This window comes from Orcinus orca, chromosome 10 (assembly GCF_937001465.1).
Source record: "Orcinus orca chromosome 10, mOrcOrc1.1, whole genome shotgun sequence".
Taxonomy (NCBI): domain Eukaryota; kingdom Metazoa; phylum Chordata; class Mammalia; order Artiodactyla; family Delphinidae; genus Orcinus; species Orcinus orca.
This window is the reverse complement of record NC_064568.1, coordinates 75,819,705-75,842,286: the sequence shown is the minus strand read 5'-3', so window position 1 is coordinate 75,842,286 and position 22,582 is coordinate 75,819,705. Positions and strand designations below refer to the sequence as shown.

General features: G+C 34.1%; 1 protein-coding gene across 5 annotated transcripts in view; it reads left to right on the top strand.

The window, feature by feature from the left end:
- SUPT3H (SPT3 homolog, SAGA and STAGA complex component) overlaps positions 1 to 22,582 on the top strand; it is a 449,999-nt gene that overhangs the window by 10,116 nt on the left and 417,301 nt on the right. For all 5 annotated transcript variants that reach the window (XM_049716348.1, XM_033423889.2, XM_004267521.3 and 2 more), the window contains one exon: positions 19 to 119. In XM_049716348.1, coding sequence (XP_049572305.1) covers positions 19 to 119 — 101 coding nt within the window. The remainder of the gene's footprint in view (positions 1 to 18; positions 120 to 22,582) is intronic.

Sequence of the window (22,582 nt, the reverse complement as noted above, 5' to 3'; positions counted from 1 at the left end):
GTTCTCTTTTTTATTTAGATGAATAACACTGCAGCCAGCCCAATGTCTACTGCCACTTCAAGTAGTGGAAGAAGTACAGGGAAGTCTGTAAGCTTTGCAGCAGAATTGCAGAGTATGATGTAAGTATGGCTCTGTATCTCAGTTATTACTATTTTAAGTTTATTCATGTTGATAAAAGACAATAGAAATAACGAGATTTATAAAACTTAACTTGGAAATTTGTACTTAAGTAAAAATGAAATAGTCTGATAACATTTTAAATAGCTGTATACGGAAGGGACAAATTGGTTAAAAATGCTACAGTGATACTGTATTCAAAAAGTAAGTATTGGTTCATCTTCATAAAAGAATGAATACTCATGCAGACATTTGTGCTCTGATTATTATCTGCCCAAATCTGTGTTATGGATTGCTTATTGCTATTTTAGGTTTAGATTTAGAAAATTTTGACATTGATTATATTCTTGGATAGTTGGAAATATTTTCACAGAGTTCTCAGTTTTTCTCAAGTGTCAGTCATAATAATTCTGTGAGCCTAATGTAGTTTTCAGTTTTGATAATATTTGAAATCACTGTGTTTCAGAACTTGAGAAAAAACTTAGGACATTTATAAAACACATTTCTTTAGTTTTTGAGAAATTGCATAGTCATTAACATTTCTTTGCTAAAGCTCTTTTCAGCTTGCTTTCTGGCTTCTTTCATTGAGTGAGACTGCATATCTTGATTTGATGAGAGGTAGCATATTTATTAGAAATGTCTGCTGGTGCATATTAGTTTTTCTTTATTATTGGTCCAGGAGACAATTTTCTGCATAAGGGGGACAACACATTAGAGCTCTTCTTTTCCTATGGATACATTATTCATGACATACCCAGCAATTTTAAAAGAATGTTTCTGTTGAAGGTTTAAATGGGTGTATATTGATAGCCTTCATAGTGGATTAACTCCACTTTGTGATGATTATTGTTCAAAGGAAAAATGAGTTTGAGCATGTATCTAATGGTTGCTTGGTAAACATACTTTAAACAGCATCAAAAACGTTCAGGTCACAGGTTCTCAAACTTTGGCCTCAGGATCCCTTTATACTCTTAATTATTGAAGACCTTAAACAGCGTTTGTTTATGTGAATTGTTTCTATTCATATTTATTGCTTAGAGTTTAAAACTGAGAAATAAAAATTATTTACTAATTTATTTGAAAAAATAATAAACCTATGATATGTTAAGTGATATATACCCTATAAAATAATTATATTCTAAAACCAAAAATTGGTAACACATTTTGTTAGCTAAGATGAGACTAATAAAATGTGTCAATTTAGGAGTTGTATGAGGTGAGGCTGTCTGTTAAATTATGGAAAATGTTAAGGGTTTATACTTGTATACACTTTTGTACGTTTAAATTTTTTAGCTATGGTTTAGTAGCTTTATGTTAAACTTTTATGTTGTACTATGTTGATTATGTTTAAAAATACTAGATATGTTTTAGAATGTTTGTAGTAAAGTGAGGAAATTAATTTTCCTGTAGAGCCAATTCATTGATCTACCTTGTATTTTTAAAAACTTTTAATTTTGAAAATTTCAAACTCATAAAATTATTGTAATAGTATAATGAACTCCATGCATCCCTCATCAGACTAACGCTAATTGTGTTTTGCCAGTCTTTTTTTTTTTTAATTTATTTACTTTATTTTATTTTATTTTTGGCTGCGCTGGGTCTTCGTTGCTGCTCGCGGGCTTTCTCAAGTTGCGTCGAGCAGGGACTACTCTTCGTAGCAGTGTGTGGGCTTCTCATTGCAGTGGCTTCTCTTGTTGGGAGCACGGGCTCTAGGTGCACAGGCTTCAGTAGTTGTGGTGAGCGGGCTTCAGTAGTTGTGGCCCGTGGGCTCTAGAGCGCAGGCTCAGTAGTTGTGGTGCATGGGCTTAGTTGCTCTGTGGCATGTGGGATCTTCCTGGACCAGGGCTCGAACCTGTGTCCCCTGCATTGGCAGGCGGATTCTTAACCACTGTGCCACCAGGGAAGCCCCTTGCCAGTCTTCTTTAACCTTTCTCTCTACTCTTCACTTTTTTTTTAATGAAATATTTTAAAGCAAACCCCAGAGATCATCTTTCAAATTTGGTGTTATTTATTAAAACAACGTATTTATTAGTAGGTAAAAAAACATGGTTTATAGCAGAGGTCGGCAAACTGTGGCCATAGACTGGCTGCTTGTTTCTGAAAATAAGATTTTATTGGACCACAGTCACACTCATTATTTATCTGTTATCTATTGCTGCTTTCATGCTACATGGCAGAGTTGAGTTTTTGTGACTGACACCACATGGCCTGTAAAGCTGAAAATATTTACTATATGGCCCTTTACAGAAAGTTTGATGACCCCTGATCTATAGAAACAGTTCTCTGTAAGAAGAAAGCTGTATTTCCTTTGGTCATTTATACTTAGGAGAGGTTCTACTTAGCGCATTGGATAGACTGCAGGCCACTTAAGAAAACAGAAAAAAATAAAATAAAAGCTAAATTCAGCACTTTCTTATGAAATACTTTTGCAAACATCTTCCCAACTAATGTGCTTAAGCTAGATTCAGAATGCGAAAGTTATTGTTGGCCACAGCTTTGGAAGAAATGTACATTTTCCTTCTATTTCAGACCTCATAGAGAGGCCACTCCTAATAGTTATACATTCATCATTTATAGTCTGAAGTTATTTTTTCTTCTTATGAATTGCTTCATAGAACAGGAAAACAGGGTGAAGATTAGGGGAGTCCTTTTTTTATTTACCAATATTTTCTATTGGCATGAGGTTTTCAGGCTTTTATGTAAAATTAGAATCAATATGCATTTGATCCTTGCTTATGTGATTTTAAATGAGAAAGTGCAGACTTAAGTCTCTGTGTTAATTTTGTGTTGTAGGAATTTCATTCTGTGGATCTCTACTTTTTTTCTCCTGCATTTTCACAGTTCTTCTAAGCCTGTGTGGTATATTGCTGTTTTTTAATCCTCTGGCTACTGTCTTCCCTACTCATTCACCACTAATAAGCTGGTTTTTCTTGGCTCCATGCCCGCTAAATAAGTAACAGTATTGTAGTGTCATTTCCAGGGAATGGCTTCACTGAAAGGCATCTAGTTGTCAGGCACAAATGGAATTGTCAGGATCTGCTATTAAATATAGAACTGGCAGCCGGTTTGTTCTCCTATTAGAGCCTTGATGGGACTGACCACATTTTAAGTTTGGGTGAGAAATACTACAACTGCAGCATTCTCTAGGAAACACTTCTACAAATTTTAAACTAAAGGATTGGTGGTCAGACAGTTGCTGGTGGGTTGCGGATGACAGCATCTTTCCCTTACCTAGTGCATGTAACTGAGCACGTTTGCTACATGCTCCTTATCATAGCTCTTAGAATAACATGTGCTGGAAGGGTCCAGAGGCCTTTCATTTTTAAGTTATTGAACTCAAGTAGCCTGTAAATTAGAAAGTGAAATCTTTTCAATCTACATTGCAGGTATTTTGACAGACTTCTTAAGAATTTAAATTAATTTAAACTCACTTCAAGGAATCTTCACTGGACTTTCTTTTCCTTATTTTACTCATTTATAAATTTCTTTGCCTCGTTATATTGTACTTTTGCAGGTTTATAGGCCTGGTGATAATGTCAGGTTTCACTGCTTGGTAGCGTTTAGTAATTCTCATGTGACCAAATTTGAAAAAAAAAAAGGATTTTGTTTGTATGCTACTTATATTTTATAAGAATACTTCCAAATGAAAATTTCATCCTTATTTAAAATCCACAGATTGAAAAAAAAATTTCTAAATCAGAATTTATTATAAACAATAAAATTCACTCTCTTAGTTGTACTATTCTGCAAGTTTTGCATTTTTTTTTTTTAAAAAATCAACATTATTAAGGCCTTATATAGCAGGACCTAAATGCCTTCAAGATAGTCTAGCAGTAGAGAATGGTTGTGGAGACTAAAAATTGTCATGTAATAGGATGTGAAAAATTCCATGGTAATACAGAGGAGGGAGTGATGAACTTCTGAGTGTAAGCTTCCTAACTTTAGGTCTGTACTTTTGACTGCTTCCTGAACGTCCATTAAGTATTCTGTTAGCACCTCAAACTTAGTATATCCATAACTGAACTAATAATTTTCTCAGTAAGATTCACTTCTCTTGGGAATTTTTGAGATAAATAGCAACAACCATTTATTCATTGCTACACTAGAGTAGGACATAGTTGTATATGTGAAATGGTATCATTTGGCTGTTATTTAACATTATGAAGTTATGTGCTGTGAAAGAATGTATTCCCAGTTCTATCCTTACCTTAATCTGACTTTAAAGGGACCTAATATATAAATGAATCAATTAGTAATAGATTTTTATTAAACTGCCACAGGGTTCCTTCAAACATTGAGTTTCCCTGGTGCATTTAAGGTTTTCAGGAAACTGGAGGAAAGAAATTCTTCATGGTAAAAAGTACTGACATTAATATTATTATAGTTTCGGAGATGCTTTAATAATGCCATTGATAATAGCGAATGCTCTTATGTGTACCAGGCATTCTCCTGAGTACTTCCACATACCATTTCATTTACTCCTCCCACAGCCCTGTGAGGATACTGTTAGTCCCTTTTATAGATGGGGAAACTGAGACCCAGAGGTTCCTAACACCAAAAATTGCCATTACAGCAAATGGTAAAACCTTGATTTGAACCAGGAAGCCTAACTCCGGAGTCCATGCTCTTGACAAATTACACTAAACTACATTTCAACCAATAAAACTTATTTTGATTGATAAAACTTAGTTTACAAATGAACTTTTACCAACTTATGTATGACTAGTGTGGTGTAATGAGGTAATAATGGGAAAGATGAATAATTGTTCAGTTAATTACTGTTATTTGTGATGAGGTCTAATTTTTATAATAAATATTGGATTAAGTTGCTATTTTCATATTATCATAGCATTTATTTCAATTTCCTATTCCTAACCACCAAATCTTTTTAAGCAAGGCCATATCGGTAACCAAGAGAAAGTATAATTTCATAGAAATTGAATACTAATATACTCCTTATTGGATGCTTATATTTGTGATGGTTCATAATTTTGGATATAAACATAGCCATATTGTTGAATATTTTAAATGTCTATCCTACTTTTATATTGTCACTATTAAATAATTATCTTAATTCCTGACATTTAAATTACATTAAAATATGTGGATAAACTTATCCTTGTACTTTTTGTGAACTGTATCTATTTGGAATGTTTTAAGATATGCACTGGTTTATAAGTATAATAATAATGAAGATTTCCAAATTGTAAAATTGGTCACAATCTTTCCTGAAAGTGAGAAAATGTGCAAAAGTTAATTGAGAACATAAAAGCACTGTGTAACTGAAGGTTGTTTATACTTTTTTTCCTTTCAGAAATGAAACAAGGTAATGTTTAAGTTGCTAGATCCAACTGAATTAAGTGCTTGCATTGAAAGAATGTATCATTTTATAAATGTGACAAAATATAATTTTGAATTTATATTAAATATCTCTATCAATTGTTTCATGAAAAGAAAATACCTAGGCCTTTTATTTTAGGATATGTAATTACAAGAGGAAAGAACATTTTGTTTAGTCTTAGAAATGAATTCTTGAAATTCAGGGAGAGTCATTTTAATAATTCTGTGTTGAAAATCCTTAGTTATTTGGGGAAAAATAGGTAAAAATTCATGGATTTGTAATTCTAAAATTCTAGTATTGTATAAATGCAAGTTATTACACTGGTCAATGGGAATATCTGTTCTGAACTAGTTTGATGGCAGAACCAGGACCTAACTGATATGTGGTTATTTATTAACTTCACTTATCTTTGATGTTAATATTCATACATTCTTCTGTTTCTGATTGCTTCCCTAGACCCTGCTGAGGGTGTTATGTAGCATATGGTTTTTGTGTAGTATTAACTTTCTTTTTTTTAAAAAAATAAATTTATTTATTTATTTATTTATTTATGTGAAAGAATGTATTCCCAGTTCTATCTATGGCTGCGTTGGGTCTTCGTTGCTCTGCACAGGCTTTCTCTAGTTGTGGTGAATGGGGGCTACTCTTTGCTGCAGTGCGTGGGCTTCTTATTGGGTGGCTTCTCTTGCTGTGGAGCACAGGCTCTAGGCACACGGGCTACAGTAGTTGTGGCACACAGGCTCAGTAGTTGTGGCACACGGGCTTAGTTGCTCTGTAGCATGTGGGATCTTCCCGGACCACGGCTCAAATCCATGTCCCCTGCATTGGCAGGCGGATTCTTAATCACTGCGCCACCAGGGAAGTTCCTAGTATTAACTTTCTAAATCTGAAAACTTCCGAATTGTGAAATACATGTTTCGGATAAGGCATTGTGGACTTGTATCTACCTTATAGGGTTTATATGAAGATGAAGTGAGGTATAGAGTCAAAGCACATAGTATTGTTCCTGGCACATAGTAGACACTGTCCTGTTAGCATTTATCATTGTATTTAAAATAATAATTATAATCATCAACATACTGACTTAGGAAGTTATAAAAATGTTTCAGGTGCAAGGAGAAATGTTTGCAGTTTTATGGGAAGAATTTTTATAATTACAGAGAAAAAATTGATTTGTCTATTACAGCATGCTGCCCGGTAGAACTTTCTATAGTAATGGAAATTTCTATCTCTGTGCTCTTCAGTGTGATAGCCATGAACCACATGTACCTTTTGAATACATTAAATGAGCTAGGTAACTGAGCAACTGAATTTTGCATTTTATTTTAATCAATTTAAATAGCTACATGTAGCAATGGCTACCATATTGGACAACACAGAAGAAATATGGAAAGTACACAGAATACTTCTTTTCTGGTACGCTTACATTTTTATTGAAATTGGGAAAATACATTTTACATGTTACATGATTTTATTCTGTATTTACTCTTAACACTGTCGTCCATTTACTTTTTACTTCTTCCTCTTATTTTGGATTGTCATTGTCTCGCAGTTCTTTAGTGATTGGGGCTGTTAATTTTTGGTTACTTTGGCAGATCAGATTTGATTGGGAGGTTTAAGATTACATTCGTGTTCCATTTTGTAGGCAGTCTGGATAATATTGAAGTGTGTTTCTTAAAAATGTTCTTTTGTGAATTTACTTAATATATTTATACTTAGTCCTTCTGAAAATCTTGTGACTATAGCTCTGGGTATATTGTATTGCACTTGATTATCATGCCAGTTGTGTAACTGAATATGTACCAGCGTTGTAAGTTTTGGGCACTCGTTTTCATGTAGCTACATTTGCAAAATTTACTGGTAGCTATAAGTTAGCTACCAGTATGTTATGTAGCATTTTGTCAATTCATTGTTTTTAATATGCTGAGATTTTGAAAACTTATTTTTAAATGTATATAGGTCAAAATTAATCTTTGAAAAAGTTACTCGATAAAAATGGATTCTTCAGTACTGAAAATATATCAGAAAGTGGTTAGTAATTTTGGGTAGGAAATTAAAATTCATTTTCTATGATTATGTGCTTTCCTCCTTACAATAAATTCTGTTGAAACAGAATGTAAACTCTTAAAATTAAAAAGGTGTGATTTTATAAAAGAATAGTAGATTCTTAATGTAGAGGAATGGATCTTTTTGATCTTGACTCTGTTGAGTCAGGATCCATGGCTGTTTTTAAGTTTACAGAGGCACAGTTCTGATTCTCTCTAGATGTGAGACATGTGCAGTTTTATATTACCTCCAAAGAAATGGGAATTGACTTATTCTGTGGTGTGTTTTAATATGTCATATGAATATGTGTGTGCATATTTTTAGCATATTTAAAATACATCACAAAAGTATATATTGGTATGAGTATGTCACCTTTTGCAATTTTTTCTTTTTTTTTGACATCTCTGCACAGACATTTAAACAATCTCAAGTAAAACACCATATGCCTTTTAAAAAATACTGTAGTCATTAGGTTTTCTAACTGGCATAACATTTTTTCCCAGGACAGAATAAATAGAGTCACAAACCCCGGTTCTGGGGAAGAGTAGTGAGAAATAATCCTTAACCTGTTATCTTTGAATAACTGTTTTCTTCCTGTTTCTCTGTCTTGAAAGAACCAGGTTATGACCAGTTTTTGAGTGTTACTAACCTTTTGTGGCTTTCTACCTATTCCTAGATTACGTGGGTTGGTAATGTGTATTTAATAGGGATAACAATATACTAGTAATATGTTTCTGCCAGTTGTGGGTTAAACTTTTTGGGCTGGCCTGGCAGTCAATTAATACTTATTTCTACAACAAAAATAACATTCTTTTTGTGTGGAATTACTTCCAAACAGTCGAACTTGGAGTACAACCCATTTCTAAGTCAAATACTGTTTGTATTTTTTAATTTTGCCTCTTCCAACCTAGAATTTGGGATTATCAGCATCCTTTATGTCTCTAATCCTTTAGAAGGATGTGAGCAGAGATAACATTTGTTTTAAGTATACAATAAAACTTCACTTATCTGGAATTTGTAATAAAATATAAATATTTTAAAGGATAAATTAAGGACAGTAATACCACATATAAGTGAGTGATTAAGATAACATGGTACAGTGGAAAGGATTGTAGATTTGGAGCCAGAAGATTTGGTTCACTTTTGTATTGGTGGATTTCATAATGTTAAGAACAAAATACCAGACTTCCCTGGTGGCACAGTGGTTAAGAATCTGCCTGCCAATGCAGGGGACCTGGGTTCGAGCCCTGGTCTGGGAAGATCCCACATGCTGTGGAGCAACTAAGCACATGCGCCACAAGTACTGAGCCCGTGTGTCACAAGTACTGAAGCCCGCACCTAGAGCCCGTGCTCCACAACGAGAGAAGCCACCACAGTGAGAAGCCTGCGCACTGCAACGAAGAGTAGCCCCTGCTCGCCGCAGCTAGAGAAAGCCCGCGTGCAGCAAAGACCCAATGCAGCTAAAAAAAACACAAAAGAACAAAATACCTGTCCCCTCTAAAAAAAAAAAAAAAAAAAAAAAATCACAAACCATGCAAATTTTATGGGTAGGGGAATTATTATATCAATATTTTTTTCAAAATGAAGTATTTTTTTATATTTTAGAAGCAGTTCATGTTATTTTCTGAAAAGAAATTACAGAAAGATAATAAAGAGCACTTAAAACTCCGCTGAATTAAAGCACTGTTAATGCTTTGCTATTTATCTTTCCACTTCCTTTCTAATGCACATAAAAAATAAATGCCAAGATCCCATATTATAGCTGCTGTTGTGTAACTTGGGTTTTTACTTATTATATAATATCATAGGCCCTTTCCATGTTGATAAATATATGGCATTGTCTTTGTAGCTGCAGTAGTTTGTATTCCATTATGATGTCTTTAAGCAGTCTTGTTAAGTATTGATACATTAGGTTATTTCTGATTTTTCAGTTTTATAGATAAGATTGTAATGAACTTCCTTTACTTACAGGTATAGATCTCTCTTCTCCCTTCCCTTCCCCTTCTCTTTCCTTCCTGCCCTCCTCTCCGCGCCCCCCTTTCTCTTCCTCTGTATCTATATCTTTGAGCATGTGACTGGATATTTCATTAGGAATAATTCCTTTAAGTTTCTTTTTTAAAAAAATATTTATTTATTTATTTTATTTTTGGCTGCGTTGGGTCTTAGTCCTGGCACGTGGGATCTTTGTTGCGGCATGTGGGATCCTCCGCAGCTGCTCGCGGGCTTAGTTGCCCCTCTGGATTTTGGATCTTAGTTCCCCGACCAGGGATCGAACCCAAGTCCCCTGCCTGGGAAGGCGGATTTTTAACCACTGGACCACCAGGGAAGTCCCTCCTTTAAGGTTTTTGGTGACCTTCCATAAAGGCTTTAATGGATTATAATCCTACCAATAGTGTATGTATGCCTTGCTAATATTGAGTAATGTGACATGTATATGATATGTATTATTTATATATAAATAAATTTATATATAATCTTTTAATTCATAGATATTTAAAATATGTATTATCATGAAAGAATTGTTTTAATTTAGTTTTTAATTGGTAGTAATTTAAGAATTGTTATACAGTAAAAAGTTTTCCTATTCCTGTTGCCTGATTTCTTCCCTTTAAGTAACAACTTTTATTCTTCCTTGGGTATTCTTGCTGACTTTCATTATCCACATTATAAGCACATAATGAATATACACTTATTTTTTCCTTTTTACACATGGAGTGCCATTCTGTAGACATTCTTTTATGTTTGGTGTAAAAAAATAATGCACCAGGAGATCTCTGCATAGCAACATGTGAGGGAGGGGGAGGGAAGGAGGAAGGGAGGGAGGATGTATTTAAAGTTTTTCTAGCATTTTTTGGGGGGTTCACTCTTTTTTTATGTTTTTTAATATTGGTAAAAGTCACATAATATAAAACATACTATTTTAAGCATATTTAACTGTATAGTTCAATGGCACTAAGTACATCCACATTGTTGTGCAACACTCACCATCATCCATCTCCCAAATTTTTCACCTTCCTAAACTGAAACTTTGTCCCCTTTAAACACTAGCTCCCCATTCCCCCCACACCCCCCATCCCTGGCCCCTGGCATCTACCAGTGTACTTTCTGACTCTATGAATTTGACTATTCTAAGTACCTTGTATAAGTGAAATCAAACAGTATTTCTCTACACCCAAGAATATGAGTGACTAGTTTTTTAAAGACTTTATCAGGAATAGGTATTTTATCAAGTGCCATTTTAGCATCAACTTTTTCTAGCGTTTTGTAGATGAGTTACTGTTTGATGAACTCTGGAGCCTAAATAAAGAAGGGAGACCTTTATTTTTCAAGGAAACTGAGGCAACTTCTAAATGAGTTACTTAAGTCAGAAGAGGTAATAAGGTTCTCACACAGATAAGCAAAAAGAAGAAAATAAAAGCTATCTGTAATCTTTTACCAAGAGATGCTTATATTTTGGGTGTGTGTGCATGTGAATTACTGAAGTCTAAGAGTCTAAAAGCTTTTTTGATAGTAACTTCCTAATTTTTCCTCCAAGAAAGTTGGATTTTTTACATTTCTATCAATAGTTATGAGAGTACCCCCCTCCACCTCTCTCTGACATTTAAACAGTAGAAATATTGTGCTTTTCTCTAACTATTTTACATTACAGCTTTCCTTTGACTAATGAGTTTGAAAATATTTTGACCATTTATATTTCTTCATTTGTGGGTGTATGTTCATATTCTTAGCACAATTTTACTGAGTTCTTGTTTTTTTCCCATTGTTTATTAAGGGCTTTTAATATATTAAAGGCACTGAGCCTTTATTGATCATATATGGCAGTCTCCCCACAGTCCCCCATACCCTTCATCATTTGGTTTCCTTAAGGTTTATTTCTTTTTTAATATGTTTGTTTTCATTTTTAACGTAGTTAAATCAGCCTTGTACTTTATTACTTCCACTTTGACAGAAAGTCCTACCCTCAACTTTTGTACAAATCATCATGTACTTCTTATATTTCAGGCTTTTAGTTTCTACAGTTTCATATTTAATCCATTATTTTGTTGTATTGTGCCAGGGAGTGTTCTAAGTTAAAACAATTTTACTTTAAGTTGGTTTGCCAGTGGTCTCACCACCACAAATTATATAAACCTCCCTTTTCTCTCAGAATTGAAATGCTACCTTTATCAGATAATAAATTATTATTTTTGAGTTTTCTGCTTTGTCCACTGAATTGTCTATTCCTTTGCCAGTACTACATTACTTTAGTTATTATAGCTTCTTAATATGTTTTAATATTTGGTATTACAGTTCAGGGTCACCTGCATAACTTTTCTTTTTAAAATATTTCTTGTCTCTTTTCCTATTTTTATTCTTCCAGATGAATTTTAAGGAATCATTTTATCAAGTTCCAAAGCAAATTCTAAGTGCAAATTTTAAGCAGTTTCATTTTTCTTTTCTTTTTATGCTTTCTGCTGTATACTCAAATTTCAGACATTGGTCTATGTGATTCATTTTACTTTTAAAGTTGATTAATAAAATAATTTTACTTTTAGAAAGTTTATTTGAAACAACACTGGATAGAAACTGACTAATGAGTGACTTGGTTAACTAGTGTGTGATTAGAGATGCTGAAGAACTTCTCAGTTTTCTTTAGTATTTGTTTTTCTTGCTTGAATGTAGAATTGTGCTGTGCCTGCACTATGTAAAAATCAGCCAAACTATCTCCTCAGTTTTTAAATCGTGCAGTTATTGTCTTATTTTTGAATGGAGAGCGTGACTAGTAGCAAAAGACTAGCTTAATTTTTTTATAGGGATGTAAATCTGTATTCTGACTAATAGAATTAAATACAAGGGCATCCATGCCATATATATCATAGAGAATAAACATTTAATATATTTATTTTATAAATACATGAGTTAATCTAAGTGATGAAATGGATCTTATTTTGACCATTTTAATGAAAATATTTCTATAGTAAGTTTATTATAGCACATTTATGACTATGTATAAATGGAATACCAGGTATAGTTTAATCTTTTTTTAACTGAAATTTGATTGTAAATATCAGGTGTTGCAATCTACTTGTACTATAGTGATGCCCTAGGGTACCATAGAGGCATAAAGTGTAGTTTGTTTCTATGATAAATAGTCCTACTTTGCTATGCTCTTTGAATTTATAAATTTTTTTGGTAGAGTTTTATGTTTTCTCTCTCGTTTGCATCTGCGAATTTTGTTGCTGTTCTTGTGCCATGCTCTGGCAGTGTTTCACCTCCCCCACCTTTTGCATGCTGCTTCCAGCCTACTATAGACTAGAAATTAAATTTATTAGATTTGTATCTAAAATAAGAAGTCATACTCTAGGAAAGCCTGATACACTTTCTCTTCTGAGGAAAGTTACTTGATCTTTGGTGCATAAACTTAATATCAATTTTGAGAGTTGAGTTTACTTATTACTTTTGGTTTTTGGCTGTATTTTTAGTAGCTGAAATTGTCAGGTAGCAGGTCAGAGTTTATTTTTAAGTCCTTTGTTTGGGACTGAATCTGTTTTCACAATGAAACCATGTTAAGCATGTTAGGTTTCTGGGTTAGTTCAGTACACACAAATTTTTTTTTTTACCCACAAAAAATAGTCTGAAGTAATATTTTCAGCTATGCATAATTATCATTCATACCGTTTTGAAGAAGCAGGCAAGGCCACTGGCTGGGGTTGGCAAGGATGGGAGGTAGGGAAGCTTGAGAGTGGTGAAGGTTTGTAATGGCAACAGTGGAGTTAGGGAGAGAAAGCTAATTAGGAATATGCTTAGTGTTACCTAATTTGTCAAGGGCTCTGCAAAGCTTATAAAAGGGCTCTAACAGCAAGGTTGTATAATTTCCTATAGCTGTGATCAACTGCTGGGCATAGGACTGGAAAAGAAAGATGATTGGGTTGATTTAGGGATTTGAAGGGCAGATGTAACAGAAGAATATTGAAATGCTAGATGTTTGAGTCTCTGATCACTGAGCCTAGGCTGGTGGGGAGGGATGGAATAGAAAGGTATGAAGGATTTGACCAATTTGTAGATAAATGGGAGAAGGAGAAGGGTTTGGAGGGTTCAGTGAAATATGAAATTAAGTAAAATAGAAGATTGATTAAGAGAACGGGAGGTATAGAAAATACAACAAAATGGACAACATCAGCTTGGATGTTTCATCTTCCAAGAAGATGTCCTCGGCCTGTCCAGTCTTGTTAATTCCTTTCTGTGTGCCGTGGCACCTTGTAGTATACTCTTATAAAAGTCCTTATTTTACTGTATTCCAGGGATCTATTTACTTGTGTATTTCTTTTCCCCACTGTAAGCTTCATGAGTACAGAGCTTGTTTTAATTTTCCTGTTTTACAGTACATGGTACCTGTTAGGTACCTAGTAGGTGTTGAATTTAATAGAATGAATAGGAAGTTGTGTTCAGAATGGGATAGTATAATTTAGGAGGATAATCTCCATGGGAGTTGCTAAAGCTGAAAAGAGGTTAGAACATTTTTATGTCACTCATCACCTATCTATTTTGCTTTCTTTCTTTTTAAAATTTATTTATTTATTTATTTTTGGCTGCATTGGGTCTTCGTTGCTGCGCGCAGGCTTTCTCTGCTTACGGCGAGCAGGGGCTACTCTTTGTTGCGGTGCGCGGGCTTCTCATCGCATTGGCTTCTCTTGTTGTGGAGCACGGGCTCTAGGAGCGCGGGCTGCAGTAGTTGTGGCATACGGGCTCAGTAGTTGTGGCACACGGGCTTAGTTGCTCCGCGGCATGTGGGATCTTCCTGGACCAGGGCTCAAACCCGTGTCCCCTGCATTGGCAGGCGGATTTTTAACCACTGCGCCACCAGGGAATTCCTTAACATTCTGTATTTTGAGTGTCTTTGATTTATTTGAAACCTCTACTGCTTCCTTAGAAAATTGTAGCTATATGTCATGGCTGGTTTGTAGAAGGAAGGATGGTCTTGTGCAGTCATACAAATCTGAGTGAGTGCCATTAGTTCTCTTTTTTATATTGCTGGGAATTCTATTTGTAAAATTCAGATAAACATATACATCTCTCAGATTTCTTATGTGGATTGAATCAGATTGTGTAAATCATTTATATAGAAAATAGAAAGGTGTTCATTGTAGATCTCTATATAAATGTCTATACCTTTTAATTAGTTTGACTTTACAGGGTTATAGATAGAATTGAACCTCAGCATATTTTTGTAGGACCACCTATCTGCCTTTATTCAGAAACAGAGGAATCCGGGTAGTATCAATTACTTTGACTGAATAGAAAATCTGCGAGTCTTTTTATTAACTCCCGAGGAAACTGAAGAACAGTGAGATGAGGTGATTTGCCCTAGAATGTGTTTTGGGTTAGTTTTGGGTTCAAGGGCTATATACCTGGTTTTCTGAATATCAGCCCAGTTTACTTTCGCAGAGCCTGTCTGCTATAAATTAGTGTTAATTTGACTATTCCTCACTTGTTCCTCATTTTTTAAACCGCCAGCACTGGCTCAGTTCTTTGTTTTACTTTTACATTTGAGATGACACTACGGTATTGGACCCACTTTAAAGTAACGAATGAAGTATATACTTGAAGTGTTTATGTTAACTTAGAGCATGACTTCTTTACGTGCCGTAATTCCTGTGATTATCTATTATAAACTGCTCTGAAAGTATAAAGACTTCATTCATTTAGACGCTACTGGGATGTCTGAATTTCCTGATTAGAACCTGCCATTCGGTTGACAAAAAGAATTTATCCTTAAATTTTTTGTTGCTTTCATGTTTCATAAGCTTCCTTTAAAAGACACAGTGACCTAATTATGACCACATTTCAGCAGCCAGACATTATTTTTACAAATTATTCTTTGGTTTGAAGTTAGTTTCTTTTTGTTTTTTGTTTTTCCCTCTCATTTCAACTCCCAACATTTAGTCTAAAGAGGTGCCACCCAGTGTAGCCAGTATGTGAACTGTTTCTCATTGTCTTTTATGAGATAAGTAGCTTGAGCCGGATTGTAAAAGTCCTCTGCTTCCTTCGTTGAGATAGTTTTCCTGTGTTACAAGAGGAATTAAATGATGTGCACAGTGATGCACATTCTGGTGCAAACTCTTTAACTCATTGTGGACTTGTAATAGACAGTCTGAGACTGTCACTTGTAGGCAGACCACATTTGATATAAAGGATTATTAAATGCTAGTGCTTTTCATTTATTCATTCAACAAATGCCTGTTGAGTGCCTACTGTTTGTTAGGCAATATACCAGTGAATAAAACAACAAACCCCCACCCCCCAGATCTCATGAAGTTTACATTCTAGTTCTGTTAGAAATACCATTATTATTTCTCTTTTCTCAGAAGTTCTGTTGTTTTTGTATTAAAGCTGTATTTTTGCAGTTTACAGTCTTAGGCATTTGAAGCTGTGACTTAATTCTGTATATGTTTACATATAGTGGTAATACTACTATAAAAAATTAAATTTTAAAAATTTAATCAGCTTAATTTTTTAGTGGATTCTTCTGAGCTTTCTAGGTAGAGAATTGTATTGTCCACAAATAATGCTTCTCTTTTAAGTCAGAACTTCCAGAACATTAATAACTAGGAGTGAGGATAATGGATCTTTTTATTCCTGATTTTAATGGAAATGTTTTTCATATTCACTAGTAAGCATGATGTTGACTTTTGGTTTACAGTGGTTTAAATCACTTTGAGGAAGTAGTTTTCTATTTCTGGATTTAAAAAAGAAAATGAAGGGGAGTTGGGTTTTATCAAATGCCAAAAGGTATCTTTGAGATGATTGCGTTTTTCACACTTGACCTACTGATGTGTTATATTATGTTAATAAGTTTCCTATCATTAAGCCACGTTTGCAATCTTGTTGTGGAAGTTTACTATCATTTATTAGTGAGTTATATCTCTGAAATAGAGATTAATCTAGAACGCTTTTATATCTCTAAAGATTAATCTAGAACCCACTTGAATCTTTGACTTAATTGTGTATATCTTTACATGTAGTGGTAACACTTTTAATTACATTTTTGTCTGAGATCATTTTCTCTTTCCTGTGACTTACAAAACCTTTGAAAACAGTGTTTGTATTTTTTGTCACCTTCTAGCTTTACTCGAAGTTAGTGGTTCTGAAGCAAGGACCTTTTTAGGAGGAGATGTAGAGGGAGTCAATTTATAATAAAAGAAAACAATGACATCATGAATTGACTACACAGCATATCTGGATAGAACAGTGTATTAAACAGTCATTCTTTGGTTGTCTGTCTTATGTTTCTGACCCATGTCCTATTTCTGATTTTAGAGTATTTTAGAGATTATACTCCAATATTAGAAGTTTAATGATGAACTATAAAGCCTGGCAAATTGATGAAAACCGATGAAACAGCCTATTGCTTACAAAGACTAAATCCGCTAATGTGATGGTTCTCAAACTTCAATGTGCATTAGAATCACCCCAGAGCCTTGCTAAACCCTAAGACTGCTGGACTTCACCTCCAGGCTCTTGATTCAGTAAATCTAGGGTGAGCCCAATAATTTGCATTTCTAGTAAATTCTCAGTTGATTCTGGTATTGATGGTCCAGGGACCACACTTTGAGAGCCAGCACACTAATGTTATCTAGCAGCGCTCCCTGACTTATCAGTAAATAGCTGATTTAATCACAGTTCTAGCAGGTGGTGATTAAAAGAAAACTCAGTGGGTAAGCTAAAAGCCAACAAAGAAACTTGAAATTTTTTTTAACCTTCATTTTTAGTAGACTCATTAATGGAAGATCAAAGGACAAAATGTAGTTACCGTGATTCTGTCATTGTGACTAATTACGTAGAGGTAGACTGAAGTACCAGGGATGGGATGTTCTTTTCTTTCCCTCATGCAGTTGCCCCCAGAAGTACTGAACTCATATTTAGATAACCCATTCATATCACAGTCAATAACATTTATAATCAAGATCCCACTGATAATATAGAGACAAAATTTTAATGATATCCGTGGGAAGATTACAAATTGAAACATCTTTCTTCATAAATTAATTAATTTATAATTTACTAAGTATGTATGGTATGCTATGCACTGTGGATGCATTTGTATAAATAAATAATTATAAATTCTGATGATTATTAAAGGAAATGTACAGGCCACTATGAAATAGTGGAATATAGGAACTTAATTTAGGGGAAGCCTCTCTAAGGAAGTTCAGTTAAGCTGCAGCCTGAAGGATAAGTAGGAATTTTGGCGCCACAAAGAGTTACAGGAAGAGGAAATACTACTACCATCACTAAATAGGCATTATGCACTAACATCTTTCCATGATTTCATTTACTAGCCCTGTTAGTTGGATAATATTATTCCCAAATTTTAGATGAAGAAACTGAAGGTTAAAGAAGTTAAATAACTTTTCCAAAGTTACCCAGCTATTAAGTGGTGGAGCTGGGATTTCATTAGGTCTTCCTGACTCTACATCCAAACTTTTAACTGCCATGTTACATTAGGGAGATTTGAGAATATTTTCTAAATTATCAAATTATATGAGTTAACTTCGTATTTTACTTTTTCTCATTTTTACACCAGGGCCCTGCTGTTTCTATAAATTAGGCTAGAGTAGGCCATTTACAAACATACATATTCAGATATACACATCTATACATACATACATATTTATATTTCTGTAACGTTAACTTTTTCTCATTGTAAAGGTAACACTTTTGAGAGATTTTGAAATCTCTAGAAGAAAAAGGAAGGAAATAATTTCATCATTCAGAGATAATCATTTTGACATTTTGTTATGTTTGATTATTTCAGTATTTAGGCATTCATTATTTTTTAAAAATTGTGATCATACCTTGTATACAAAATTATTTACTGATAAATAGACCTACAGTGTTCACATGAGATATACATCTGTTTTTGGAATGCTAGTAATTTTGTAATAGTTTCATTTCATAATGTATTGACTTTAGCCTTCATGTAGTTAGTGAGAAGGGGAAGGGGTTTCACATATTTCATGAAGTTAGATTAAAAGCATTCTGTTATAGTCATCTTTGGGAGTCAAATTTGGTAAATCATTCTTTAACCTTGTTGCTCTGATGGAGTGAAGTTTTTAAAAGAGATATTTGTAATCTAATGTCTGAGCTGTTTTTCTCATTTTTAAAGAAGTATAAATAACTTTAAGAATGAGATATAATCTTGACTTGTAGTTTACCATTCAAGAGTATTGTGCTAATAATGTCACTAATTTTTTTATGCTGTTACTTTTCTTTTATTGATTTTTATCCATTGCATGAAGTTTTGTGTGTTTGTTTTGGGAATACAGAAAAATCATTTAGATTTCAGCCCTCTATTTAAACCACAGTCCAATGGGATCATGTTTATTTGCCTTTTTTTTTTTTTGTCTCTAGCATGTATATACTCCTTTGCTTTTGTAGACAGACCCCCAAGGATGCCAGAAGAGTTTAAAAATCTGTGGACTGTAAGCCTTGCCACATTTTATGTTTATTAACTAATTTTCAAAAATATTAAAGGTCAGATTTTGTTTTATCAAACTTAACATCTTGTCTTTAGTGATATATGCCTATTCCTTTTGGGTTCATTATATGTCATAGTGATTTGTGTTGAGGTATTTCTTTTGTGTACGTCTACCTCCAAAAGATTTTAAATACAATTGCAGAACTTTACATTTGTAACTTGAGAAACAAGGAAACACATTTAAAAAAAATCAGAACACCATTCCATAACAGTCATACATAAATCAGTGAAATAAAATTCATTTAAAAAAGCATGCTGATTGTTCACTATAGTTTAATTTAGTTTAACTCTTATTTTTAAGCTGTTGGATGTAAATTGAGTTTAGATATTAGCCAGATAATCGTATTATTCACACATAAGCCTTAAAATGATGTGTGTAAATCATTCTTTCATGTTAGCTTCTTTCTTTGGTAGTAAATTTTTACTGAAAAGTCTCCAGTTTTTAAATATATAAAGTACCACTTTTTTTCTTTTCTAACCATAAAAGTTCTGTGTAAGGTATTTTCCTTTTTTCTAATATAGTATTTCTCTACCATGTCTTTTTTCTGTACTGGTTATCAAATCCCTTTTCTAAGTCTTTTTATGTTTTGTTTAGACAACTGTTCATTCAGCTGTTTATCCACTTATTAATTCATTCAAGAAATGATTATTTAATTCCTATCATATGCTAGGCATTTGACTACATGATGTGGGAAGAAAGTACGGGGAGGAAAAAGGGAATGGGGATTCTTTTGTACTGATGCATGTCTTAGGTATGAAGTATGACTTTTATGTGTCTTATCTCATGTAGTCATCACATGAGATAGATTTTACCATTTCCATTTTACGGATGAGGATTTAGGTTCAGAGAGATTAAGGGTTTGCATAGAGAACACAGTTTATAAGCAGCAGAGCTATGATTTGACTCCAGGACTATCTGATTTTACACAGTATTGCCTTCCTACATGGGAGATAGGTGAATAAAGTGAGTATACTGCTTGTCTTCACAGGTGGTGTGGTTTGGTGTGCTGTATCTCTGTGCTTTGTGAAGATGTCTGCAGAGGGCGTGAAGTTCTAGCTATGTTCTCAGCCCTTCTCCCCTGCAACCAGAAAAGCTCCTTTAAAAGTCCATTTTCCTTACTGGGCTTTCTCATTGCATCTTATGTGAAAAATGGATTTTACAGCTAAAAAACAGAAAAGGCTTCAGAGTCACTGGTCTAGGAGAATTGTATATGTTTACATATGTGTGTAAGTAGATAAATAGTCTTATACACAGATAGAAAGAGAATGATAGGAGATGAATATGTGAAAAATTAGATATACTGGTTTCGGAATACAGAGGTAGGTTAAGGGGATTTTCAATTTGGAGTTTGAAAGCTTGTTAAAATAATGCCATTTGAGCTCTGTCTTCAAGGATGGCTAATATTTGGCATTGTAGAAATCTGGAGGTAGTGTGGCAGTGAGGGTAGGTAGGGAACACTGCAAGTAAGGGAAACAGCATGATCCAAGACCCAGAGGTAGAGATGAGGCATATGCGACAGAAAGTTTAATGTGTCCAGAGAGAAACTTGATTGTAGGAAAAACGGACAAAACTGTTGATTGGTATCAGAATATGGCAAGCTTTGAATGCCAGACTAAGGAGTGTAGTCTTTTCTAGTGGGAAACCTTTAATAGGTGTTTGAAAAGATAAAGGTGTGATATGTGGTGATAATGATTAAGAAAGATTGATTGTAAGCAGCATGTAAAATGGATTGGCTGTGGGAAGACCTGTTGTACTATAATAGTCGAGGTGAGTGGTAATGGCAGTGGGAATGAAGAATAGGAAATGATTGTAAGTGATAAAGCAGAGACTAGATTGTTAGGTATTGGGGGCTGATGGAATTAGTGCATTAGTTACCACAGATAATTCCGAGGTTTCCCTCCTGGAGGAATGGGAAGCTGATGGTGCCAAGTGGCAGGTTTGAGTGTTGAGTTTTATCGTTTGTATCTTAACTGATTCCAAAAAGATTTGAGGAGTTTGTCATAATTGTTTATAATAGAATAGGATAGAAAAAATGAGAATCAAGATTAAACCTAAAAGGAGTGGAGATGCAAAATTAATACAAGTGGTAAAAATGCACTGAGATGCATATAATAACGTCCCTCTCTGATTGCCTAGTTGGGACAAAAGTTTTACTGTTAAGCTTCCTAGAAAATAGGAAAGATAACATTGTATACTATACTGTCTCAAAAGAAACTAGATTCACAGTCCATGATATAGCACATAGTTATTAGGAGTTTAACATTTATTGGTACTGAGGCCTGAGAAAATTTTCTTCCCTGGAAGCCTGCAGAGGGACACTTTATTATATAGTCAACAGTATCCTTAACTGTGTATCGGCAGTAAATATAGTCCTGAGTATTCAGCTGATTCTTATAACATCTTTGACTTCCAGCTAAGGAAACAGCACTATTGAGTAAAAGCACATTTCTTTATTTTTGTACTTTTTTTTTGAATTTTTGAACTTTATTTTTTTATACAGCAGGTTCTTATTAGTTATACATTCTACACACATCAGTGTATACATGTCAATCCCAATCTCCCAATTCATCATCCCCCCCCAGGCCCCCCGCCCCCCCCGCTCGCCGCTTCCCCACCTTGGTGTCCATACGTTTGTTCGTTCTCTACATCTGTGTCTCAATTTCTGCCCCGCAAACTGGTTCACCTGTACCATTTTTCTAGGTTCCACATATATGCATTAATATATATTTGTTTTTCTCTTTCTGACTTACTTCACTCTGTATGACAGTCTCTAGATCCATCCACATTTATTTATTTTTAAAGAGGTTAATGGAAAGTCTGATCTCAAGATTAGTTGTTTCAAATTGTGCTTTCTGGAACCTTAAGTGTTTCATCACAGACCTCCAGGTTCTGGTTCCCTTATTCCCACTTTAATCAGAGCAGCTCTGCCTTTATTTGTTTTATAGATTTGGTTTGCATTTTAAAATTTGGTGTTGGAACAGAGCGTTCCATAGCTTAAAAAAGTTTGAAACCACTGGCTTATAGCAGTGGTGTCAAAGTAGAGTTCAGGGAAAAAATATTAATACTTATATTTATATATTTTTTCATGCCTTAAATTTTCTGTTTTCATGAATAATTTATAAGGTAAATAATGTGTTAGAAAGATAACATATATATATATATAAAATTTATAAACAAATGTACAGTGGTGGTCATTACATGTATATTTTATTGATGGGTTACATTATATAAAAGTGGGTCTCAGAGGAGACCCACTGAGCTAGAGGAATGTATAGACAGAGTAACTCTGAGATAATTTGTAATGAATATTGTATCACAAAGTTTAGTCTTCAAAACTACTTGGTTTGCTGAAAATTTTAAAGTTTTCTTCTTTGGTAAAAAACTGGCCAGCCCATATCCCCTATTGCCATTTAAAGGCACAAGCATTTTTTTTGGCATATTCAAGTTTGAACTTTTTTTTTTTTAACAGTACTAAATTGTAATGACTTCGTATGATATGCGTGAGATGTTTTTTTGAGCTTTGACGTATTTTATCTCATTTAAATCTCAAAACATCCAT